The sequence below is a fragment of the Nothobranchius furzeri genome, chromosome 17 (genome assembly GCF_043380555.1).
Source record: "Nothobranchius furzeri strain GRZ-AD chromosome 17, NfurGRZ-RIMD1, whole genome shotgun sequence".
Lineage (NCBI taxonomy): Eukaryota > Metazoa > Chordata > Actinopteri > Cyprinodontiformes > Nothobranchiidae > Nothobranchius > Nothobranchius furzeri.
Genome location: NC_091757.1, coordinates 55,721,711 through 55,748,333, shown reverse-complemented (window position 1 = coordinate 55,748,333; position 26,623 = coordinate 55,721,711). Strand labels below are relative to the sequence as shown.

At 44.4% G+C, this 26,623-nt stretch overlaps 1 protein-coding gene across 6 annotated transcripts in view; it reads right to left on the bottom strand.

The window, feature by feature from the left end:
• cltcl1 (clathrin, heavy chain-like 1) overlaps window positions 1–26,623 on the bottom strand; it is a 41,346-nt gene that overhangs the window by 13,246 nt on the left and 1,477 nt on the right. For all 6 annotated transcript variants that reach the window (XM_015973135.3, XM_054731629.2, XM_054731630.2 and 3 more), the window contains exons 2-22: window positions 16,770–16,977; window positions 12,910–13,178; window positions 7,540–7,701; window positions 7,349–7,462; window positions 7,098–7,271; window positions 6,804–7,001; window positions 5,416–5,616; window positions 5,176–5,328; window positions 4,933–5,055; window positions 4,462–4,599; window positions 3,871–4,035; window positions 3,581–3,761; window positions 3,307–3,470; window positions 3,108–3,233; window positions 2,884–3,026; window positions 2,272–2,506; window positions 2,069–2,191; window positions 1,837–1,982; window positions 1,568–1,751; window positions 267–459; window positions 41–198 (exon numbers count right to left, since the gene is read on the bottom strand). In XM_015973135.3, coding sequence (XP_015828621.3) covers window positions 41–198; window positions 267–459; window positions 1,568–1,751; window positions 1,837–1,982; window positions 2,069–2,191; window positions 2,272–2,506; window positions 2,884–3,026; window positions 3,108–3,233; window positions 3,307–3,470; window positions 3,581–3,761; window positions 3,871–4,035; window positions 4,462–4,599; window positions 4,933–5,055; window positions 5,176–5,328; window positions 5,416–5,616; window positions 6,804–7,001; window positions 7,098–7,271; window positions 7,349–7,462; window positions 7,540–7,701; window positions 12,910–13,178; window positions 16,770–16,977 — 3,558 coding nt within the window. The remainder of the gene's footprint in view (window positions 1–40; window positions 199–266; window positions 460–1,567; window positions 1,752–1,836; window positions 1,983–2,068; window positions 2,192–2,271; window positions 2,507–2,883; window positions 3,027–3,107; window positions 3,234–3,306; window positions 3,471–3,580; window positions 3,762–3,870; window positions 4,036–4,461; window positions 4,600–4,932; window positions 5,056–5,175; window positions 5,329–5,415; window positions 5,617–6,803; window positions 7,002–7,097; window positions 7,272–7,348; window positions 7,463–7,539; window positions 7,702–12,909; window positions 13,179–16,769; window positions 16,978–26,623) is intronic.

Here is a 26,623-nt window from a genome sequence, read left to right as displayed (position 1 = left end):
TTTGGAAGGCTGAATATTGCAGACGGGACCTCGTTCTAACCTGCTGTATGTGAGCATTGTTGGGTCCGCTGACAAATTCTTCCAGCTCAGCCAAACGGTTCGTTTTAGCTAAAGCAAAAATCAGCTCCGTCTCCACGTACGACTCTCTGGCTTTCTTACGAGCCATCTGTAAGAACTTCACCAAGTCCTCCCAGTTATCTACAACAAAGTCCTTATTAATCACCTCAGATGCAACACACAAAAATACACCCAAGCGTCAGACGTACTGCTCTTGCTGGCTGCGTTCACCACCTCCATGTAAGCAGATGGATCCACGGCTTTAATGTAGGAGTCGATGGCCTCTTTGATCAAGTCTCTTTGCAGCTGAGCTCTGGCTAACTGGCTCCATACCGCGGGCTCGTTGCAGCGTTCTGCAAACTCATAGGCACGGTCCAAGTTCCCAATGTGCTCTATCAGGACCTGCAGGAATGAGAAAAGCAACGAGCGGTGTTGTTGCTGTCATGTTTTACATGAAACTCAGGATTGAAAGCAACAATAAGAGTTTAACACTAAGCTGTTACTTGAAAACTGGTTTCAGTGACTCTTTAGCCAGAAACTTGAGCAACTTCATATGAGACAGCGCCTGCCACCCTCTGCTGACCAGAAACGGACCTGAAGTGTTATGCTTCGGATACCAACACTAGTGCGTACCTTCTTTACGGTAATTTACTGAGCCGGTAGCTCATATAAAGGCTAGTAGTTAGCTTTTTCAGTTCGCCGACTCTGTTGGCATCATGGTGGAGCCTGGAAGTAAAAGTGTAAGTAATGTATCTGGAGGTGAAGCAAAGGGCTGAAACCAGCGTGAACATCAGCACGGCCTGCACTAGTTTTAGGGAGCTAAAGGATCCTATGAAATATGAATCACAGACTGATGGTGGGGCTGCGCAGTGGTTAGAGCTGCTGCCTTGCAGCGAGAAGGTTCTGGGTTCGCTTCCCGGCCTGGGATCTTTCTGCATGGAGTTAGCATGTTCTCCCTGTGCATGCGTGGGTTCTCTCCGGGTACTCCAGCTTCCTCCCACAGTCCAAAGTCTACAGTCCCACAGTCTGTCTAAATTGTCCCTAGGTGTGTGTGTGTGTGTGTGCGCGCGCGTGCATGGTTGTTTGTCCTGTGTGTCTCTGTGTTGCCCTGCGATGGACTGGCTCTCTGTCCAGGGTGTACCCCGCCTGATTGCCCGTTGGAGATGGGCACCAGCCCCACCCGCGACCCTGCGTGGACAAAGCGGGTTCAGAAAATAGATGGATGGGAAGACTGATTGTGACCTAGCCCTGTTGCTACTGGGCATGTAAAAAAATTTATTATTACTTACAACAGTGTGGACCTTTTTACATCATGGGCTATTGTAATTTTATTAGTTCATTAGTTATTTGAATAAAAGTGTTACCAGGTCCTTCACTTCCCATAAGGAAGCATTTGCATGGCTGGCTAGGCTAATAATGTAGCACAAGACTGATGAGTCAAATTTTTATGCATAAAAGCACTCTGAATGCAATCTGACCTAGCCCCTATTCTGACGCAGCTTTGTTGTACCTGTATGGCTGAGGTGTTCACGTCAAACTTCTTGAAAATGGCAAACGCCTCTTCAAAGAGCTCATTGCTGATGGCAATGTTAGCGATATCAGGAGCATCGTAGTTATCCAGCTTGTTAATGTACTCCATCACACGCGTGCGATCCGCCTTGATCGCCGTCAAAATCAGCAGATTCTGCAGGTTTCTAGATGAAATAAGTGCGGTTAATTAAAAATGAAGAACTCTATGTATACTTTATACTAATTTAATCAGAGAACTTGGCAACGTACCGGTGTTCACTGAACACAGAGTTGTCAAGTACTATCTTCTCCAGCAACTCGATCAGCTCGTTGGGCAGGTCTGCAGTCATGAAGGCCTTGACTGTGACGGACACCTCCTCTGGGTCCTGGGTCTCAGAAAGCGCCGTCTGAACCACCTGAGGAGACATCAAATGCAGGATTGCTGCAGCGAAAACGCTCGGGTTTGAGGTGCCTTCAGGCGCAGAGCTGCAGGAAAGCAAACCTGGTCGATGAGCTGCCTCCTGAAAGGATTGTTTTCTTCCAACACCTTTGCCCAAAGCTCTGGATCTTTCCGGCGCACGAGATATCGAGCCTCGCTCTTGAATAATGAGTTCTCGTTGCACACCTGGCAGAGGAACACATCGAGTTGGTAAAAGTATCTCCTTACACAGATCTAAAAATATGTTTCGAGCCAAGTTTACAGACTTTGATGAGCTCCAGGTCGCACTGTCCTCTCTCGTAAGCCACACAGGCCAGGTGGGGGTCTCTCTTCTCACAGTACCGGCCGACCACGGTGCTGTCGTAGAACGGGTTCTCCTTCAGGAACTTCTCCGGCGTGTTGTTGCTGTCGATGTAGATCTTGGCGAGGGCATTGTGGGTAGCTGGCTCCTCACATCCTTCGTGGATACGCGACTCCAGCCATGGCAACAGAAGTTTCAACCTGATACGACAGGGGAAAAAAAAAACATGCAAAAAGGAGCAGTTAAGAAAAAATGCACGAATATTTATTAGAAAAATATGTTAAAAACATTCTGTAATAAAATGTTTTGTGGGATTATTTAATATTTCATTTGATTCGTGTGGCGGGTAATGCTCTTTAACTACAAGCTGCAAAGAAATGACTCAGCAGAACCTCCTTTTGGACCAAACCGACGGCAGAATTTCCATTTAGTAAAACGCGACTCCGACACTAGATGGCAGTGTTGAGCATCCAGAAAACATTTTTACGTTTGCATCTTTTCCCAACATCGACCCACCGTCTCACATCGCTGGAGCACCAAGAACCAAAACAGACGAGAGCCGTCCACGTGGTCTCACCTGTTCCTCTTCTCCACCTCCTCCACCAGATCATCAGTAGAAAACTGCCCCCTGACCACCATGATCAGGTTTTTAATGACATCCTCGGAGCAATCAACATCCAACAAACCACCGATCACCACAGGCAGGCGGCTGGGGTTCACCTGGAAGCACACGCAGCACATCCAAGATCACATTTAAGACCGACACCGTCCACCAAGTCTCAACAGAACACCGGATCTTACTTTCTGCACGTAGATTTCAATGTACTTCTGCAGACTGTTTCTGTAGAGGTAGAGCACCAGGTCATGGACGAAGTCAAAGCGATCGCACACGATGATGAGGGGAAGCTGGTCTGTTAGCTTAGCCTCCTGTGGGACACAATAACCATCAGGAACGATCCTACGAGCGGGACTCTGAGCACCCGCTGAGCAGCTGTTGTACCTTGAGGAAATTTTTAACCCTCTCAGGGTCGTAGCAGTTGCTCTCTCTGCAGATTCGCTCCACTTCTTTGATCTGACCAGTTTTACAAGCAGCCTGGATGTATTTAAAGTGAACGTCGGGCTCCTGGCTGAAATTCACAATCGACCCAAGGAAGTAAAATAAGCCTTGAATTGGGATTTCAGCAGAGGGAAAGAAAACAACAGGTTATCTCTTGATGCACAAAAACAGAGGAAGAGAGCACTTCACACACTGGAACACGACTCAGAGCGCCCACCTTCGTAACTCTTGAAGGACTCGAAGAGCTCGACTAACGCCGGAGTTCCCAGCTGCTCGTGATACTTCGATGCAACCTGGACACACAGCTGCAGGTTCTGCCTGATGTTAGCCGACAGCATGGCCCTTAAACACTCCAACGAGTCTTCAACGGACAAGGAGCCAAAAAAGTTCACCAGCCACTATAAAAACATTAATAAATAAGACTTTCATCAATTCTGAAGAAAATAAAATGTGTTCTCGCTCGACAGAGCGGCGTTCACACGTGTGGCTGCCCTCGTACAGACGCACCTCGGGGTTGAGCAGATGTGTGTGCACCACGGCTCGCTTGATGTCGTACAGGTCGGTGTAATGTTCCAGAGCTCTCTGCAGCAGGCCCGCCTTCTCACACAGCTGAGCAACGTGGGCTCGGTCATAGTGTGTGAACATCTGGTTCCCCAGGATGGCATCTGCTACCTAAAAATGTGCATGTACACATGAACACACAAATCACAGCGAGCGTCTGTTAGCGTCCAGGTGAAGACAGCCACACGGCAGCTTTTCTGCTCTCCACACCCAGCCAGGAGTCAAAAACAAACTCCTTTCTTATTTATTTCAGTTACACTTTTTGCAATTTTGCCAAGTTTTTAGGCTACTTCACCTCGTGGTTTCTTTACAGACACGACTTGGAGCTTTTACAACACTAATACTGTAGGAGGGAATCTTGGCTTTAAACTCCGCTACGCCGTAAGCCGAGCTCCGAATGCAAACCAACACCGGCCCTTCTACCCTCGGTGTAAAAAGCATTGTTGGCTACTGACACCGGGATGCCGACTGCATTAATATTATCAACTGTTAATTTATTTTTGCAATTAGGAGGGAAATGCCAGTGGGAGAGTTCACCTGGGGGGCGTGTATCAGGTTCATCTCAAGCAGACGCGTCTGCAGGTGTCCTTCAGCTGGTCGGTTGTTCTTTAAAGCATCCAACAGGAAAGAGGTGCACTGCTGAATCAGGCTTCCCTCCATGAAAACGTCAACAATCTACCAAAGAGACATTAAAGAGAGGTATAAAATAAACAAGCATAAAGGTCACGGACGAGAAAAGATCAGCCAGATGTTCCTGCTCTCCTCATTTCCTGCTAAACTTCCACTTTTCATCCGTTTGCCGTTGAAAGGTAGCAGAACGATGATGTGGCTTCAAAAGGGGAAGGGAGTTACTGACTCTGTGGATTCCTGACATTGCTGGCACATCTGGAATAACAGAAACGGAGACTCCTACACTGGGCACGTTGTACGTTCCTGTACGTGTGCACGGGTAAAATAAATAACTAGGTGGACGTGGGAGCTTCTTAGTTACGCTGATGCCCGAGTTACCTGGTTGATGTTGGCTAGCGGCTCCTCGTCTTGGATCAGCATCTGGGCGAACTGGAGTCCCTGGTCTGGATTCACACGCATCACATTCCTTAAGAGAAACACCCAGTCTGGGGTGTAGCCCACCTATACGAAGACAGAAGGGTGAAAATGTGTAAATTCACATTTAAAAACAGCTAAATGTCCATAAAAATATCAAGCATGCATTCATGCTCAGCCTGTGTTGACTGAGGAGTTGCTGAATACCTTCTTAGCATACAGAACAATCTTCTGGAACTGCCCAGTTTCTGCAAAGCACTGAATGACTTTGTTGGGGACGTTAGCTCTGAGATAAACACTAAGAGCAAGCGTTGGGTCAGTGGCCTTCACCAGGTCTCCCAGCTCCTCGGAGCACTCCAGCTGTGATTTATTCCATAAGAACATGATCAGACATCCCATCATCAACAATCAGCCCCAGACCTGAGCCGTCTCATGCTCCCGTCCTACCTTGTCCTCCTTCAGCCATTTCTCCAGCAGCTGCTTGCGGCCCTGCTGCAGGACAGGCCTGCACAGCTCCAGAGACTCAAACTTGTTGAGCTGGCCCTGGTCCAACAGAATACCAAAGTACTGCAAGAGCGGGGAGGCCTGGCCCGGCTGGGCCGGGACGCTCTGGAACTTACGGATGGTTTCTGCTGTTCGCAGGATGCCCTGAGGGGAGGAAAGACGCACAATGGATGAGTTATTGAGAGCGGACAAACAGGAACAAAACAAGAACGGCTTTCCATCGAGTGTTTTCACTCATTTTGTTCTATAGCTGCAGGAAGTCTACAACACTGGGTCAAAGTAGGCGTAGTTTTAAAGTTTCTATATAGAAACACTGAGTCATCACATGTAGGGATGGGTACCTTTGACATTTGAATGGATTCGGTACTAATTCCCGGTACCTAGGAATCGATACCGGTACTTAACGGTACCAATTTTAGATACTTTTGAGTGTTTAATATTTTAATTCTCCTTTATAATTAAATATATATTTTCTCAATATATAACCATGTTTGATAAATATCACGATAAATAACATACAACTGTTTGTATTTTAACATCGTCCTTGTAGTTTTATAAGCTGATAATTAAACTGAAGCAAACATCTTTACTGTGAACTAAATTTACTGTGTATCTTCATTCCTTTTGCCGTCCTTTTTCATTTGATTTTTCCTACTGGGAAGCTAGAATTTCCGAGGAGAAAGCGAACGCACCATTAGCTGATAACAATGGTGGCAATGGAAGCTAATTTATCAAGCTAACATTATCTTAAACAGTTTATTTAGCTGCTGGAGCAGATTAAAACGATGATGCCTCACACTTAGATCGTTGTCGCTGGTTTCATCTTCACCCAATCACCCGTCGCATTTAGTAAAGTGAAGCCAAACTTTAGAGCGCGTTCATGTTCTTCTAGTCGGAAATTCGGAGTTCCGAGGAGAAAGCGAACGCACCATTAGCGGAACGGAAGCTAACATATCAAGCTAACATTATCTTAAACATTTTATTTACCTACCGGAGCAGATTAAGATGAGGATGTCTCACTTAGATCGTTGTCGCTGGTTTCATCATCACCCAGTTACCCATCACATTTAGTGAAGAGGACCCAAGCTTTAGCGTGCGTTCTTTCTACCGTGCTGCTCTGTTTACAACTCGCTCGCAGCGACCGACGACATAACGCTCTTGCGCATGCGCAGCTGTCTAGGAAAGTTCTCGTTATGAAGGACGGGTACCGAAACGAGGCACCGTTTCAAATGACATGAATCGGTGCTCGGTCGGTACGATGGAATTCGGTTGGTACCTTAAAAAGTACCGAATTCGGTACCCATCGTTAAGCACATGCGACAGCGGCATACCTTCGGTGCAGATGCAGCAACCTTTGCAGCCTCGGAGTAGCTCCCTTGGGCGAACAAAGTGTTGAACTTTCTGGCAAAGAGCTCCTCCGCTCCTGCGAGGTTCGACCTTACAGCCATCCTCAAGCCGAGATCCGGGTTCTGCAGAACGTTTGTGGCATAGTTGACTATGTTCTCCTCTTCCACACATACCGACAAGACCTTCCGAAGAGAAAAAGTATAAAAGGGAAAAACAATGAGATCGGCATCTGATTCATTAGAAACTTCTGAGAAGACGCTGATCCATTCTGTTCCCACCTGTCCCTTCTTGTTAACGCCGATTATCCCTGAGGTGCCTTCATGAGGCGCAGTCACAAAAATGGTCTCTGCACTGATTCGATTCATGTATATACACACGCCTGATTCCAGGTCATACAGGTGAATGTAACCGTATTTTGTGATCAAGTATATGACTCCATGTTTGTCACCAATCTGTGGAATTGGACCAGAAAAGGAATTAAATGCTCTGCGATACGAAAAGCCACAAAGCATCAGAGCGTACCACCAACCTGCATAGCCACAGGAAAGTCTGTCTGGGCCTCTGGAGGAAAGAACACATCCACAGCCTTCTTAGAAAACGGCTGGTTCCCTGCAGCCGGCTGTCCAACTTCAATGATGTGCAACTAGGAAAAGAAGCTCCACATAAATGAAACAGCTCGAGAGGAGTAAGCATGAAATGCAGCCTTAATAAAACCCTCACCTTTCCCCCGGCCTGGGAGCGCACGGCGAAGCAGAACAGAGTGGAAGGTTTGGCATTTCCCTCCACTTTGAACTCCCCAAAGGCAGCGGCGTGGCCCTCGATAGGCTGAGACACCTTCCTGTCGACTGAATACAGCTGCATCGCTCCAACCACGCGGTTTTGCTGCAGGACAAAACAAGAAACTTTAACCGATGTGATCATGGTTCGGTTAAACCCCGAGCAGCAGTGATTAAGAGATCTGTGGGCTTCATAAAAACCAACACGCCCAAAGTCTTTTTCCCCACATCAGCTTTAGTTAATAAAACAAGTCAAAGTTCTGGGACGTTGGAGGAGGAGGAGGAGGAAGAAGAAGAAGAAGAAGAAGAAGAAGAAGAAGAAGAAGAAGAAGAAGAAGAAGAAGAAGAAGAAAAAGAAGACGAAAAAGAAGACGAAAAAGAAGACGAAAGAGAAGACGAAAAAGAAGACAAAAAAGAAAAAAAAGAAGAAAAAAAGAAGAAAAAAAAAGAAAAAGAAAAAGAAAAAGAAGAAAAAAAAGAAAAAGAAGAAAAAGAAGAAAAAGAAGAAGACGAAGAAGAAGAAGACGACGAAGAAGAAGAAGACGAAGAAGAAGACGAAGACGAAGAAAAAGAAGAAGAAGAAGACGACGACGAAGATGACGACGACGACGACGAAGAAGAAAAAGAAGAAGAAGACGAAGAAGAAGAAGACGACGAAGACGAAGAAGACGACGAAGAAGAAGAAGAAAAAGAAGAAAAAGACGACGACAAAGATGACGATGATGACGACGACGAAGAAGAAGAAAAAGAAGAAGACGAAGAAGAAGAAGAAGAAGAAGAAAAAGACGAAGAAGACGACGAAGAAGAAAATATCATTTCTATAACGCCTCTCAAGATAAAAATCACGAGGCGCTTCACAAAAACAAAAAATGTAAAAATATAAAAAAGCATTTAGAAAATGTTGAAAAATATATTTAAAATGAGCAAAAATAGACAATTGTGATTAAAAAATATTAAGAAAGAGAGAGAGTGAACAGGAAAGAGGGAAACCAGTGGATCCTGAGGAAGGTGGAATAGATGGGGAGAGCGGAATAAAGAGAGAGAGGTGAAGAAGGTCATACAAAACAACAACACAGTTCTTCCTCAGTTAAGGAAGTTGTTGCTTTCCTTTTTATTTTGCTATCAAAACGTTATAAATGTCCAAAAGCAGCATCAGGAGACGCTGAACCGCCTTCTCTACCAGGGAAGACAGAAACTGAGTGATCCCGTTTAAACTGATCCAAAATTCCTCTAGGAAAAAACGCTACGTTGGATGCTTCCTTTAACCCACGTGACTAAAGCCTGATTTATGCTTCTCCGTCTGCGTCAGTGCAGAGACACGCAACGCCATTATCCGTCCTTGCGTAAGGCTCCGGCAGGCACGCAAGTACGTACGGAGTCGAGCCCACTTTTTTAAACATCCGTCGAACGAGACGGATTACGCAAGCTTGCGATTGGTCAGGACGCCGCTGTTATTTACAGCGCCGCCATTGCAAAGAGAGCCGAGGATAACTAGTGGCAGACCCGGAGCAGCTTGAAGAATACCTCGCGAAAAAACTCTAAAAATACGAACGTTTAACCCTCCCGTGACTGGAGGAGTGAAAAGATGCGCAGCAAGCGTTTTATTTGTGGACGGAAATGACAGGAAACGTGGGTTTAGAGGTGGGGAGTGCATGAAGAGGTGGGAGAATGAGAGACAAATATGTCCGTGTTAAAAGTCTCTTATATACACAAAAAACACAATATAAACACACTATCTTGGACCGATACATGACAGGATACCACAGAACAGCGCTACGCCCTCTGCTGTCCTGCCGGGGAATTGCTTTGCAACACTCCCCAGGAGACGGAGAAGTATGAGAGCAAAACGCTTCCGTCAATCCGTGCGTGTCTGTCCCTTGTGGAGCTGACGGAGAAGCATGAACCAGGCTTAAGCAGTGCTCAGTGATGGTTTGAAATGGGCCATTCCCATCTGTACCAGGTCGGCCCGGGCCGGGTAGCCCCAGTCGGCCCCAGCCTGGCCCGGTTGATTCCACACATCCTTGCCTTAAGCCCATGTGGGCTGATTCTACCCACCAATCAGAGGCTTGCTCTAATGGAAGGTGTGAATTTGCTGTCAGCAGTGGGTGTGTCGGCCCTGGTCGGCCTGAAGCAGACCCCCTCGAGAAGAGGGCTGAGAATGAGCCCTGGCTGGCCCGGAAAAATACCAGGCCACCCAGATATGTAAACAACCTACGCTACCCGGCCCGGGCCGACCCGGTACAGATGGGAATGGCCCATTAGTTAACCCCGAACAGCACCTCTATACAACTGAATGACGAGTATCTAAAACCATAATCCCTGGAAACACAATAAGTACAGCGACACCAGCTCAATGCAGCATCCCGAGTCCCCCTGGATTCAGCATAAAGCATAAGAAAATACAGATGCACTGAAATATCGCTGTATTTCATGTTATGATGCTGAATTGATATTCAAATCAGCGTATTTTATTTTATTTTTTTGAGAATTTACATGCAATTGTGAACAATCACAGTTTCTTTTGTCCCATGTAATTCCACCTCCGACTGCTAGGAGGCAGCAGTTAATACACCGCCTTCATTTTGACGGTGCTGGACGTGTCTGGGAAGCGTCTGGTCCGAGTTTTCTGATTAAATTCAGAACTCCTGGGTGTTTCTAGTCCACCCAACTATCAACTCTGCATTTTATTCAACATCTACCTGGAATGCATTGTGCACTTGACAGCATTGCTAACTTTACAGTAGCTAAAAAATAGAGTGGGCACAAAGAGGGGGCCCGCGAGCAGCCTATTGAGGACCACTGAAGTAGAGTGACATAACGTCGCAAAAGACAAGCAAGTGCAAATTTTGCACGAGTGCCTATGGGTCAGAGCCGCTTTGCTCGTCGCAAACTTGTAGTGTTGTCTCCTAAAGATGTTTAAACAGGAAGGAAGGAACACTGCTGTTGAGGGTGGTGCAAGTCAGACTTTAGACACCCAGATTGGATATAAGACGGGATCTTTTTTATCCATTTTCCAAAGCCGGGTAAGGTCAGGGACAATTTGACACAGCTGGAATTGGAATGAGCCAAAATAAAGCCAAACAAAGCAAAGCAGTGACCGTTTTTATGTGTAAGAGCGGATTTTCAGTGTGGTGCAGATAAAGGGTAGCAGGTTTATTTGTTCCCCACGTTTTGGGGTGGGAAAGGTCCTTCATCTGAGAACGACTTGCCGATACTAGCAACGCTCTCAGATTTGGAGTTACCCAGCAGACAGCGGTGTAAACAAAGGGGATCCAGCTGAACGTTTCGGCCAAAACCGCATCCGAAAGTAGAAGGAAAGGGCTTCTGACCAGAGGTGGTTTGTTTGTAAAAAGTTGTGACATAAATAATTAGCATAAGTGTATAAAACGTACTTGTTCTGTGCGTTCTTTTTCAATTGGCAAATACGGTTAGTTTGCCTAGCATTAGCAGCCAACAGCACTTGCATGGTGACTTTAACTGTTAAAGGGACTTTACAGAGTTTTGAATTTTTATGCTCGCGATCGCCCCCCTCAGGCCAAAAGCATAACGGCAGCTCCAATAGTAGGCTCGTGCACGAGGCGCGCATGCTGTACGTGCACACTCCTTAACGAAAATAACAGCTGAGACAGTCCCGTGTGTGTGTGTGTGTGTGTGTGTGTGTGTGTGTGTGTGTGTGTGTGTGTGTGTGTGTGTGTGTGTGTGTGTGTGTGTGTGTGTGTGGTGTGTGTGTGTGTGTGTGTGTGGTGTGTGTGTGTGTGTGTGTGTGTGTGTGTGTGTGTGTGTGTGTGTGTGTGTGTGTGTGTGTGTGTGTGTGTGTGTGTGTGTGTGTGTGTGTGTGTCCTGGAGGACAGAGGACAGGAGAACGTGCAGCTGATTAAATAATTTGGTTCTGTACCTTTCTCTTCAGCACAGCCGACAAAGGTTTATGATGGGTCAGTCCTCCTGCATGCTCAGATCATTCCCTTCCCTTGCTTGAAAAATTGTTCCAAAATGAAAGTTGAACCCACATCTTTTTTATCTGTGAATTCAATGCCGTTCGGCGAGTCTCAAATAAAAATTTGGGCATCTTACTGTAAAAAATATACCATTAATGTAAAAAAGAAACTCTAAATAAACTATGTTCACATCCAGAATCAAACCCAGGTCTCCTGCGCGAAAGACCAACATCTTACTCTGTGAGCTAAAGCGCCAGTGACGTCCCTTGTATCTGTAACATTTATATGCTTGATGACAGCTGAAACAACGTCAAACCAAAGAACGGTTCGGAGTGAAAATGGCTATTTTGTTGCTAATTAGCAGGAAATTTCTAGAAGAAAGTTCTACAGAAAGTAGCTAAGGGTCCTCAGAAATGTAGCTAGCTTTGTCACTAGGCGTTAGGAACAGCGACAAAGTGGCACTGCCTCTCTCTCTGCTGCTAAAGCTACGGATAGCAAATGCTACGGGCGATGCCTGAGCGTGAACGCGCATGAAGCAGCCTGCTCGACCCGAGCATCTCTCTTTTTCTGTGATTTTACAGAAAAACAGGCAATCACAGTAAAAATGCCAGGGCTCATTCTACAGGACCAGGGCATTGCAGGAGAACGTATGAAGAACATTTTTATTATTTCTACACATGTTTTGGCTGTCACACTTCCATAATGTCCCTTTAAGTTATTGTAATTAAAATGTTCTGATAAAATAAAAGATTATTAATTAGTATAAATATTTGTGTTAATCAACATTTTGCATTAGTAGAAGGCAATTAGGAGTTATAAAGCCTTAAATAGTGTAATATATTAATGAGTGTATGATCTCTTTAACAGGTGATTCATGTGAATAGGATTCTGAAATCTCTTCCTCACATCTCTATGCAAAAGGTAAAAATGGTGGACCGAGAAAAAGACTGAATGAAGGCTTTAAGCTGGTGCTCCACTCAGTAAAAAGCGACATCAGTGACTACATCCATCTTTAATGCACAGTCTGGTGGTTATGACCCATTTCTGTGTAAGTAGGTCACTCATTCTGAAAAACATAATTTGACCTTTTTTTCTTTGTTGGGTGAATCTTTATGATGAGAAAACACACCTTCATCACCGCTCACACCCGATTTCTGTTTTATGGTTTAAATTCAAAGCAGAGCATCGCTAAGGTCATCAGTCAGCATCTCTCTGGGCTGGGATTGGAGCCAGATTAAAAATTAAAGAGAAAATGTGCTAAATGTTCTTTTGGAACTTCGTTTAAATGACAGTTTCAGATTGAGTTGTGAAAATGATCGTGCTGGGTAGTTTCCAACCGGGTTGCAGAATCCACGAGGCAGGAGTGAACGTGCTCATACCTGTGCAGAAATCCCGATCAGCAGCAACCACTTCTGTTGCTCATCAGTTCTGTAGTTAATGACTTGACATCCAGCCAGACTGGCGTGCCGATCGAACACTTTGGCCGGTTGGGAATCCCCCTCCATGCTCCAGTGGTACACAGCAGCATCGGTCACCAAGGCAACGGTGTTTACAGATATCCACTTCCAGAACATGACCTCTTCTGTCATGGTGTGAGCTTTCATCTTACTCTTCATCTCAATGTTGAAGATCTGCAATGTTTTGGCAGCTGAGGAGAGGTGAAGGGATGGAGAAGTGAGACAAAAGGGTCAGAGACTAGAAGGTTTTTTTTCCTGCAACAAAAGCCAAAACAAATGTTCCTCATGAATTTGATGGCGTACGAATTAAGGCTGGGCAATGTGTGAACACTTTAACAGATATGCATCCGTCCAACAAATGAAGATGGGAGATCTATTCATGCAGGTGATGCTTTGACCTTTTGTGAGCCTGACACACACCAATCCACCAATTACAATCATTCTTAGAGGGGAACTAGGCTGTACTTGCTTTTAGCACCCCCTAGCAAAACCCAGTCGTCTTTTTAAAACCTTAATCAAACAGCTGAAATGCCTGCCTGCCTTCCTTAGTGTCTAAAGGAGCAATTCATCACTAAAATAAACAAATCAGATCACGATCTAAAACATGCAGGAAATGAGCTGGAACCAAACTGCAGCGCCCCAACAGAGGGGCTGGCCACGGGGGCGACAGAGGACGGGTGACTTTTCATGAACCCTGTAAAGGGTCATTTTAGCACATACTGGCTCAAGAAAATAATGTAAAACTATGGAAAATGTTGCAAAGTAGCCCTTTAATCAGTTTGCAGAAGAACACAAGGATCCCTCAGGTGAAAGATCATCATTTTCCAAATGTCAATGGCTTTTTGTACCACTGACTAAAAAATCCTAGCTTTCTCAAACTTAAGATATGTATTTTGCCATGGAGTGCTGCAAAAGAGATGCTGATTTGATGTCAAAGTATGTCATTTCCAATCTGCACGCCTAATTCGTAAACATAAAACATAACCATAAGTGAATGGCTCAGACTTTCTTCTATGGTCAATAAATGTAAAGTCAAAGTTTAAAGTCTTATTAGTTGCGTGTGGAGAAATTTCTTCCACACACCTGACCCGTCCCTGTGGGGAGCGGTGAGCTGCGGACATGGCCACATAGGCAACTATTTGGTGGTTTAATCTCCCAATCAAACCTCTTAATGAGTGTCACTGGACAAGACATTGGATCCCATTTTTAAAGTCTTTGGTACGACCCGACCGTGAATTGGAACCCTAAAGCTTGGTTTATGCTTGACGCGTCCGACGGCTCCGCGCGGCAAAATTGCGTCATTTTAACAACCACGCCCCTCCGCACGGCCCAAACTTTCCACACCGCGCACCTAGGAAATTTTCTAACCACGCGGACGGTCGGACGCGGAAAAACAAGGCGGACTGGCAAGAACTAGTATGGCAGAGGTTCGTAAATACAGACATTTGTATGATTCAGCTCTCGGAGATCACCGTGATCAACATGTTGTTAATAATTCTTGGAGAGAAATAGCTCGCACTGTCGGAAAAGACGAGGACTCTGTTAAAAATGCTGGAATGCCATGTTGTAAATAACAGTAATTTTTACTTCTATGGTGTAGTGTTGGATGCATGCCGTAGAGCTCCATGCTGCCCCCTACAGTTTGGGAGAATATTGGCTCACCGCAGAGACGAGCCGCATGAACCATAAACGCTGCAAGTTGTGAAGCGCGTTCCATCCGCGAGCCGCATCACCAAGCGTAAAGTGAATGCGTCAAGCATAAACCAAGCTTGACCCTAACCCTCCCAGTCTCAGGGCGGACACTCATACCACTAGGTCACCCAGGTGGTACCAATTTGTCCAATAGCCGAACTTTAATACAAACATCTAAAACTAATTCATACATCCAAACCTGGGCCAACTAGAAAATATCAGAACTGAAAAATGCAAAAGAAGTCCCACCCTCCAGCTACAGAGAGCAGATGGCAGCTCTAAGTACAATCAGCATGACTTGCATTGATGAAGTCATGACGTTTGATAGCTCTAAAATAGAGCCGCTAATCCCACATCGGACTAGCGCCAACCTTCGTTATCCAATAAAGCAGCAAGTTGGGCGAACGGCAGAATTGTTGCACAAACAAATGTCATGAAACTTTATTGGCTTTCTAGATTAACAGAGTTTATATGGAGACTCACACACACTCACATCAAGACCCCAGTTCCTTCCACTGTTTAACGTCTGATGATGCTTAGCATGCATACACACACACACACACGTCAAGCTAACATATGTTGTGTGTGTGTGTGTGTGTGTGCCTGCAGGTTTTCCTCAGAGCAGAGGCTCAGCCATTAAAAGGCTTCTAACATTTGCTCGCCTTTGCTGGATGAGTGTTTGAAATAGCTCTGCATACTTGTGAAGGACAGGGGGAGGCTTTTATGAGAGCGACGTGGCTACTGTATCATCACAACAGAGTGCCAGGCAGACAGAAACAAACTCACCGTCTGAGAAATGACAGAAAGCGAGGGGGGGGAAAAGCAAAGTGTCAATCAGGCAAGAATCAAAAGACAAAGATCGAGCACAGGGAGGAGGCAAACAGGAGTGTTTTATTCCTCAGAGGGAGGTGGAAAGGAAGGAAAAAGCATTACAGGCAAATCATCCTGCTCAGAGCTGGCATTTGTGCTTTAAAGGCAGAGGACCAATCAGAAGAGCTGCTTTAGTACAATTAGAAAACTGATGCGTGTGTTAATCACTGTGCTTCATCACAGAAATGAAAGGTAGATCTCAACATTGTTTTAGAAACAAATATTTTAATAATAAACTTAGGGATGGACAATATATTGGAATCTATTTAGGTATCGGCCGATGTTAGTCATTTTTTAACATATCGGTATCGGTCTGATAAATAAAACCGGGCCGATATTAACAAGTGATATTTTTTCCATCTCGTCTCCATTTGTTTGCCTGTTTCAGAGGGTGATGTGTAATTGTTTAGTGAAGTGAACAGTGAATGAAATCATCTCAGAACCGTAAACGTGTGTGGTGTGTGTACATAACGTACATTCAGCTTTAATAATTTCATTCTATACAAAATCTGCTGATTTTAGAAGCATTAATGTCAGGATATCGGTATCGGTAAATATCGGTTATCGGCCATAACAGTGATCTTATTATCGGATATCGGTATCGGCAAATATTGGTTATCGGCCAAAACAGTGATCTTATTATCGGGTATCGGCAAATATTGGTTATCGGCCAAAACAGTGATCTTATTATCGGATATCGGTATCGGCAAATATCGGCCAAAACAGTGATCTTATTATCGGATATCGGTATCGGCAAATATCGGTTATCGGCCATAACAGTGATCTTATGATCGGATATCGGTATCGGCAAATATCGGTTATCGGCCATAACAGTGATCTTATTATCAGTATCGGCAAATGTCGGTTATCGGCCACAACAGTGATCTTATCATTGGATATCGGCATCGGCAAATATCGGTTATCGGCCAAAACAGTGATCTTATTATCGGATACCGGTATCGGCAAATATCGGTTATCGGCCAAAACAGTGATCTTATTATCGGATATCGGTATCGGCAAATATCGGTTATCGGCCAAAACAGTGATCTTATTATCGGATATCGGTATCGGCCCAAAAATTTCATATCGGTGCATCACTAAATTAACCAATTTTAATCTAAAACAGCATTTGTTCTACAGTTGCTACAAAATGAGAAACACCTCTCTCCTCAACCTTTTCTCACCCATCAGACGTGTTAATTTCTGCATCACAAGCTTACCTTTTAATGCGATAACCTTGCTTGCAGGGTTCATGATGGCGCTGTCAGCAGAGATCGGCCTCCGTATTGGGTTGGTGGGGTCCGACATGTCTATGATCACCACCTGGTTCTGCTCGCCCACCTTCTCCCTGATGCAGATGAACTTGTCTGACTCCATGGTCAGGTAGCTGAAGCCGATGTTGGCCGGGTTCACACCCAGGTTCTGGAGCTGGACATAAAAACATTTTTAAAACATCAATAAGAATGTGTCTGTTGAGTGAGAGATGGTGGAAAAAACGATGGGCGAGATACAAAAATTGGGTTATTAATTTTTTATGATTGAGAAAGGAAACATTATTGGATTTGCCTTTCTGTTATGCATAGATCTAAACCAGACCGTGCCACCAGCAGGACGACGAGCAGCAACATAAGTGGTAGAGCTGCAAGCCACAAAACACAAACACCTTCACAGGTGCAGCCAATAAAACTCATATTGACCATAAACCCATAGTGAAAAGTTACTGCTGCAAGAAATTATTATTAGAACAAACCTCTAAAAGCGTCCATCTAATATAGTTTGTCAGGCTCATTATTTAATAGCCGACAAAATCCAGATTTAGTCCAACAATACGTAACCCTGAGCATCCCCTGCGTTCCGTTAGGCTTTAAGTTTGAGGCTTCTGTGATTCAGAGCAAAGAACACAAACAATAAAATTAGACCTGGACAATAAATCAATTTTATCAGTTTGTTTATATTTGCAGTTTATGAAGACTTAAAGTGACAGTGTGCATTTTCCCTGGAGATAGGGGGCAGTACATACCTAAATTGCTGCAAGCAAGCATTATTTTTGTGTTCAAATAAGACCGTACCAACGGATGGCCATTAGGGTCAAAAATCCCTGGGAGTGCAACCTCCAGCAAAATAACTAGATCATCATTTTCCCATCCATCACTGGTGAAGAGGTAAAAGTGTACAGCAACAATGTTTATTAACGGAGAAAGTTTGGGAACCATTTGTTACAAATCAGTAAATGCATTTTGTCCTCACGGACTTCCATAGAAGAAAAATATGACGTCGCCCAGAGACTTACACCCGCTCCCATGTATTTTAGAACTGATTTTTATGGTTATACGTTATGAAACCACCAATATTTTTTTTAAATGGGCATCTTTTAAGTCATTGACTACAATTTTTCGATGGATATTTCCACCGATTAATGGTAAAAACTACAAATTGTCACTTTAAATTTGGGAAAAACTACATTTCATGGGCTGCACAGTGGAGCAGTGATTAGAACTGTTGCCTTGCAGCAAGAAGATCGTGGGTTCACAACCCAAGCCTGGGGTCTTTCTGCATTCAGTTTGCATCTCACTAGAGAAACTTCACTAAGGGAAATTTCCCCGCCAACCTTGGTTGACTTGACGCTTAACATTGTGACGATGGCTGAAGAACATCAAATCTCCCTCAGCGAAGCAGTGAAGAGAATCGTAATCGACTCTTTAGAAACAACCACAGGAGAAAGTAGCTACCAGCCCAGCAGAGTGGACCATTGAGCAGTGTCTCGGCCAACTCAACAGTCTCAGACAGCCTTGAAATAAATAGCTTCTTGCATCATCGTGGAGAATAATGGGGGGGGGGGGGGCATGCATGGTTTCTCTCCGAGTACCCCGACTTCCTCCCATAGTCAAGAACATGGCTGCTTGGTTGATTGGTGTCTCTAAATTTGTGTGCGTGTGCATGTGTGTGTGTGTTGCATTTTTCTGTGTTGTCCTGCAATGGACTGCCAACCTGCCCTGGGTGTACCCTGCCTATTTGCCTGGAGACTGCTGGAGATGGGCACCAGCCCTCCGCGACACTGCAAGGACTATAAAGGATCACCTAAAGGTTAGCGCTTAATCAGCAGACTGAAGGGTGATTTATTAACTCATTCACTGCCATTGACGACTTAAGTCGTCATTTGCATTTTTTTTTTACATTTTGAGCATCAGAACGAGTCCCCGCGCTGAGAGAACAAACATCTCAGCCCTGAAGCCGTTCTTCATCCACATACGTCACACGTCACGTGATCAGGAAGCAGAACATCCATGTGTTAGAGCGTTTTGGGCCGTTCCTGTAAAAAAAGTGAGGCGCGAACCGGAAAAGCGTCTGCCGATCACAATTCGACAACGGATTATGAAAGAACGGATAACGCTCGAAACACACGGCTTCTTCCTGATGTAAGAGGTGAGTCTCCTCTTTGTTTTGGCGTCGACATCATCCTAGCGCGCAACGTTCTGTGACTCTTAAAAAAAACGTAAAAACGGTGAGAAACGCTGGCAGCGAAGGCCGTTAGCGATCAGGAAACGGCTGGCAGTGAATGAGTTAAAACTAATAATCAATGCTACAAAATCAGATGAAAACGTCTGACAAGCATCTCTAAGAAAATAAACATGACAGCAGCTGACGTTCATAAGAAAGCAGAAAGATGAAGATCAAAACACTTTTGATTCAAAGACCAGCAGGTGGGCTCCAGTTGTTCTGGGATATTCTTAAAGAATGTTCTCCAGGACGGATTCACACAGAGCCAAAGAACGAGTGGAGGTTTACTTGATTTATTATAGCAGCTTTAACATTTACTGAACTGTGTGAGAACCATGTTAGAGGCCAGGAGTGTTTTACCATCTCCATCATTTACAGTTTAAAATGAAATGTTGTCAAATGTTAGAAACATCAAATGTAGTACAAATCCGCTTGGTTAAAAGCAGCTGCTAAAAAAAATGATCCAGCATGTTGTGTAGCTATGGGAGCTGAGAGCAGGCCAAAACAAGCACTCTCCCTCTGATGACTGGGCTGTCTGCATTATGCAGTCTGAAGCAAGCACATAAGAATCCTATACACTCACCACAAGGACTGCTCGCTCCCTCTCAACTGGAGGAGGAGGACAAAAAATAAAAATCCTGACTTCTGCAAAACAGGAAGAACAAAATGGCCCAAAATAAAAGGTCAGCTATTGCTAGCTGGTGGCTAACTCCTTTTTCGGCATCGCTTCCTTCTCAAGTTGGTTAAGAAGAGGATCTTTATCCACCTGGTCTGGCTAAACCAGAGCTATTGAATCCTGGACCTTGAAGGCCACTACCTGCACCAGCACACCTGGCTTGAATCAATGAGTGATTAACGGGCTTATGAGGAACTTGAGGACCTGCTGAGGTGATTCAGAGCGAAGGACTGAATAGCTCTGGGCTAAATGTTCTGAAAACGTTTTTATTCTTTTACACATAATTGATATGTAAAATAAAAAGATTAAATCTTTTAAACAGATAAAAAAATAAGAGGTAAACAAAAAAATTTAAGTAAAAACCAAGTAAAACTCTTCACATGTATTTTAAATACTCCTTTAAATTAGCCAGATTTTCTTTCAAACTTTGTAGAGGATATTTTGAGTCATGGAGCTTTTGAGTCCACTTCTCCGGGCCTCGGCCGTGAGGGCAGCATCTGCAACAGTGAAATCCCCTGCAGCTAGCCTGGGGATAAAATCCCTCCAGCCGATCTGGGGTTGACCCGGGGGTCTCCTGCAGGCGGCACATGGCTGGACCACCTCAGCAGGGTCCTCTCGATGTGGAGGAGCAGCAACTCTACTCCAAGCTCCTCACCCTCTCTTTAGGCCAGCCACATGTTTGACACAAGTTATTCTTGCATGTGCATGCCAGACTTGAAATTTCCCAGAAGCATGCATAAAATAAATCATGCTAAACATCTGACAGCTTTTGGCTATTTTTCCACCAACTTTCTGCAAAAACTGATGTGAAAACCTGCAAATGTTCAAATAATTTACTGCAAATACTGATTTCTGCTGACCTGCACAGAACATGTTTCTTCCTCATCTATTGCAGATTCATTCAAATTCATTTCATTTTTTTTTAAAACTATCATAATGCATCATGTGACGTTTTGAAGTAGCAGCAAAGAAACCTTGCATTTCCAGCTGGCACAGAATCTCTTGCTCTGGAGTTCATGTGTGTGAACAGCATCAGCAGAAAAAAAAATCAAAGAGCATTTGAGATCGTGAGTTTTTGTTTTTTTACTGTGAGAATTTAAAGGGACATTATGGAAGTGTGACAGCCAAAACATGTATAGAAATAATAAATGTCTTCTTCATACGTTCTCCTGCAATGCCCTGGTCCTGTAGAATGAGCCCTGGCATTTTTACTGTGATTGCCTGTTTTTCTGTAAAATCACAGAAAAAGAGAGATGCTCGGGTCGAGCAGGCTGCTTCATGCGCGTTCACGCTCAGGCATCGCCCGTAGCATTTGCTATCCGTAGCTTTAGCAGCAGAGAGAGAGGCAGTGCCACTTTGTCGCTGTTCCTAACGCCTAGTGACAAAGCTAGCTACATTTCTGAGGACCCTTAGCTACTTTCTGTAGAACTTTCTTCTAGATATTTCCTGCAAATTAGCAACAAAATAGCCATTTTCACTCCGAACCGTTCTTTGGTTTGACGTTGTTTCAGCTGTCATCAAGGATATAAATGTTACAGATACAAAAGACGTCACTGTTGCTTTAGCTCACCTAGTAAGACGTCGGACTCTCATGCTGAAGACCTGGGTTTGATTCTGGATGTGAACATAGTTTATTTAGAGTTTTTTTTACATTAATGGTATATTTTTTTACAGTAAGATGCCCAAATTTTTATTTGAGACTCGCCGAACGGCATTGCATTCACAGATAAAAAAGATGTGGGTTCAACTTTCATTTTGGAACAATTTTTCAAGCAAGGGAAGGGAATGATCTGAGCATGCAGGCGGACTGACCCATCATAAACCTTTGTCGGCTGTGCTGAAGAGAAAGCTACAGAACCAAATTATTTAATTAATCAGCTGCACGTTCTCCTACACACACACACACACACACACACACACACACACACACACACACACACACACACACACACACACACACACACACACACACACACACACACACACACACACACACACACACACACACACACACACACACACACACACACACACACACACACACACACACACACAGGACTGTCTCAGCTGTTATTTTCCTTAAGGAGTGTGCACGTACAGCATGCGCGCCTCGTGCACGAGCCTACTATTGAAGCTGCCGTTACGCTTTTGGCCTGAGGGGGCAATCACGAGCATAAAAATTCAAAAGTCCATAAAGTCCCTTTAAATAGTTTTTACCTACTTTGGGATAGAAAAATAAAATAAATGAATGAAAATGATTTATATCCAGTCCTAATTAAATCATTCTTTTTAATCAGACTTAGAAAATTAACCTTTTCAAATATTCAGTAAAGCCTATGACAATAGTTACGTCGCCCTAGCAGCTACAACTTCATGTGTTACTGGTTTCCTGCATCTGCACAAATAATCTATGGGTGGAGATGGGAGGGAGGGTTGGAGAGAGGATAAGGGTGGGAGTGTATGGAGGAGCTGAGGACACAGCCTGGCATTGTGCTAAAGAAAAAAAAAAAGCAAGAAGTCGTCGGCGTGATTTATGCATCTCATGTAGGAAGATGAGAGCTATAGGTAGATCTCAGAGGCAACTTCCAGTAACAGTTCAGGGCCGGGTGACTCACTCAGACCTTTCAAGCAGAAGATTCCAAAAATCACACATCACCTCGAAGCCGCCGTCTCCACAAGGCCCATAAACTACCTCGATCAATGCCTGCAGGTCATCTTCCCCTAAAAGCCGAGATCAACTCCACAGAAAACTGAATTATTACCATAACGCCACAGACGGGGGGATTCGGCGATGATACAGCACGAATGGGATTTGGCGAGTCACCAACTGGGTGGACGTGTTGCATCAGCAGCTCAAGTGAAAAATGCAGCAGAACGACTCAGAAGACGGTTTTGTCTGGTTTTTCCTGCATCGGATGCTGATGAAGTCAGGTGGAAGTGAAAGCAAACGTTAAAAGGGTAATAAAAGAAACGTCAGGGGGGATTTTGCTCTTATTGATCACGTGACTTGTTTTGAGTTTTGACCCAACATGTTGTGGTTCACTAACTTTTCAGCAGAAGCTTTTATCTTTTAGCTGCTAAACACTGGCGGTGTTAGGAGTTCATCCTGAGTAAAGGAAAGCTAAATGAGGAGACAAGAAATGAGCACAACTTACATCAGAAGATTATTTGGGTTTCTGCCACAAAGGGTTAGGATTGTTTCTGGGAGGCAGAAAACAGAAAGTACTCTAGGGTGGTCAGTAATAAACATTTTTAATGCTTACGAAGAAGATTTTGTATATTCTATAGAAGGCATGTCCAAAAAGCAGCCCGGGGGATAATTAATAATAATAATAATAATAATAATAATAATAATGCATTGAACTTATATAGCGCTTTTCAAGACCCCCAAAGACGCTTTCACACACTCTCACATTCACTCACTGCTAGTGATGGTAAGCTACTTGTAGCCACAGCCGCCCTGGGGAGGTCTGACAGAGGCGAGGCTGCCATTTGGCGCCGTCGGCCCCTCTGACCACCACTAACACAGGCAAGTTGGGTGAAGTGTCTTGCCCAAGGACACAACAGCAGGATATCCCTGGCGGGAGCTGGAATCAAACCCATGACCCTCCGATCATGAGGCAACCCGCTCTACCACCTGAGCTACTGCTGCCCACTTGCATTTGTAGAATGGAGGAACTTTATCTCTTCAGCAGGCGGTTGATGATTAACATTTTATGTTCAGACAGTTACTAACATGTCTACTTTAAACTTTTTCTGAGATATACAAATAATTGTTATATCACATTTTTAACTTGATGCTTTGAGTTCTTGTCTTGGGAAGTTCGGACACCCTTTATAGGAGCTCTCATACTCTTCCCTAAAGTCCAGTTCACACAGCAGGATAATCATGCCAATTTTTGACCAGCCCCTCCCCCTTTCAACAACCTTAAAGACCAAGTTCACTTGTTTTTTTTTCCTCAAAACGTTTGCAGAGGTCTGTAGTAGGGCTGGGCGGATCGTTCTAAAATATCAATAGTATCGATCCAACGTTGGTATCGAGTATAGCAATGGGTACCGAATTTGGTACTTTTTAAGGTACAGACCGACTTCCATAGTACCGACTGAGCACCGATTCACGTCATTTGAAACGGTTCCTCGTTTCGGTACCCGTCCTTCATAAGGAGAACTTGCCTAGACAGTTGTGCATGCGCAAGAGCGTTATGTCGTCGGTCGCTGCCAGGCCCCCACAATGCATTTCTGAAATTGAGTCAAACCCGGAAGTGAAATAAATTGCAGTTCCACCCTCATCCACTAGGGGCTGGTGTCAGAAGCGAGCAAATCCTCATTGACTCCCATGTTAAAAATACCAATTTCACAGCAGAAATAAACATGTTTACAGCCTGGTACCAAAACATGTTTTTGGTTTAAATGATCTAGTTTACACTCATGACAACTCTGAGGGGGGTGAATTTTTTCTCACTCTTCTGTTTAAGTGTATTAAAAGCCTAAAATTCTGTATAATTAATGAGCATCAGACCCACGTGACCACAGAGCTAGCTCCGTGGAAAGGCCTCAGTAGAGCCTCGGTCTGGCCTGGAATCTGCTCCGGGATTTTGAGTCTCTGTGTTTGTGTATTCTGTTTTGGATATTTTTTGTGCAATTGTTGGACAAAATGACTTGCTGTGGCATTAATTGCACTAATAGAGCGTCCAAGGAGTCTCCACTTCATTTTTTTCTGTAAGTAAAATTATATTTATGTATTTTAGGTCACTGCCGAGCTGAGCTTAGGTTTTAACATGTACTGTTTAACCATGAAATTTAAATGTAATAGGGTAAAACCCAGTGCATTTAACAAAATGCTGCACTTTAGAAAATGGGTAGAAATATAACATGTTGGTGGAGCTGGGTTCCCACTATCGGCTTGTGGAGCTCTCGGGAGGCCGATGTTTTCCACCCTTGTCCCCCTCCCCGCAGCCCGGTCCATCTCTGTCTGATCGCGGCTTCTGTTAGCTGCGGGGGCTGCCGGCTTGTGGAGCTCTGGTATGGAAACCTTTCCACCCGGTTCTCCCCAGCGGCAGCTCTGCGCATCTCAAATCGCAGCGGTGCTTGTCTGCTGTGCGGCTGCCGGCTTGTGGAGCTCTCCGAGACCTCTGTGTTCCACCCGGTTTTACCCAGCGGTCAGCCCGGCGTATCTTGGACTCAGAAGCTCTGGTGTTGTGCACAGTTAACTCCGTTTGTAGCTAGGTTGCTACCTCCGTTAGCTTAGCACCCACCTCTGCATTAGCTTTGGGTTAGCTTTAGGTTAGCTTGTAGCTAGTTCGACCGGTTGTCGTCAGCCGATCCCTGCCTTACAGCCCCACCCTCAGCTCCTCCTCTCTTCCCTTTTATGGAATTGTCTGGGCTTGACGGAACCTGTGACACGGTCGAAATGGCGGTGGTAGCCACCTCCCATTTCTCTTCAAAAATGTGTTATTGGAGCCTATGGAAACCCATTGTCCATATATTTATGTCGATGGTAGCTGCGAGCGAGTTGTAAACAGAGCAGCATGGTAGAAAGAACGCACGCTAACGCTTGGGTCCACTTCACTAAATGTGATGGGTAACTGGGTGATGATGAAACCAGCGACAACGATCTAAGTGAGACATCCTCATCTTAATCTGCTCCGGTAGGTAAATAAAATGTTTAAGATAATGTTAGCTTGGTATGTTAGCTTCCATTGCCACCATTGTTATCATCTAATGGTGCGTTCGCTTTCTCCTCGGAAATTCTAACTTCCCAGTAGGAAAAATCAAATGAAAAGTGACGGCAAAAGGACTGAAGATACACAGTAAATTTAGTTCACAGTAAAGATGTTTGCTTCAGTTTAATTATCAGCTTATAAAACTACAAGGACGATGTTAAAATACAAACAGTTGTATGTTATTTATCGTGATATTTATCAAATATGGTTAGATATTGAGAAAAATATATATATTTAATTATAAAAGAGAATTAAAATATTAAACACTCAAAAGTATCTAAAATTGGTACCGTTAAGTACCGGTATCGATTCCTAGGTACTGGGAATTGGTACCGAATCGATTCAAATGTCAAAGGTACCCATCCCTAGACTGACTGACTGGCTTTTCTAATCGGAGTTTCTCCGTCTATTTTCCGTCAGCGGCTAAAGCAGGAAATGGGGGTAGAAGATGGTTTTTAAGTTTGGCTTGCACGTTAAACTTATTTAAAAAAAGGGTTCTCAGTGTACTTGGCCTTAAAATTGCCCATGACTACCATAATGGCTCTAAAGTAACTCACGGCACATGGTTGCGTGTACCGAGCCTGGTTCTGCTGGAGGTTTCTTCCTGTTAAATGGGAGTTATCCTCTCCACTGTTGCCACATGCTTGCTTGCTCAGTGCACTTTAAAAAGATTCATGATTGCATTCCAGAGACTGACGCTCATTCTCGTCACCTGGTGTGTCTGTTCTGTCCTCCTGCTTCCTGTCCTGATGTCATTTACCAGACCTAAACATCATCTGTTTGATGCGGTGGCATCCTTTCAAAAACAGCCTCCAAGCTGCAGGCTGGACGCTCTTAATGCATCTCGGCAGGGCCACAATCGGTTGCTCCAGAGCTGCAGGACATTTTTGCACTTGCTCAAGCTGCCACAGGACGTAGGCTGGTGCACGCCGTCTGCAGCACAGCCTAATGACTCTCGCTCAGCCACTTTCCTTATTCAAGAGACAGTCCATCTTATTGAACCCAACATACATTGGCTGCTTTTACACGCATGATCGTACCCCTAGTAAACAAGCCTGATGCTTGCATCTTGGATATAAATAACCAGGATAATAAATCAGCTCAAAAGGTATCGCTTGACAAGGAGCTGGACCCGGGCAAAAATTCATGCACTGAGGCTAAGACAGCAGAGGCGCTG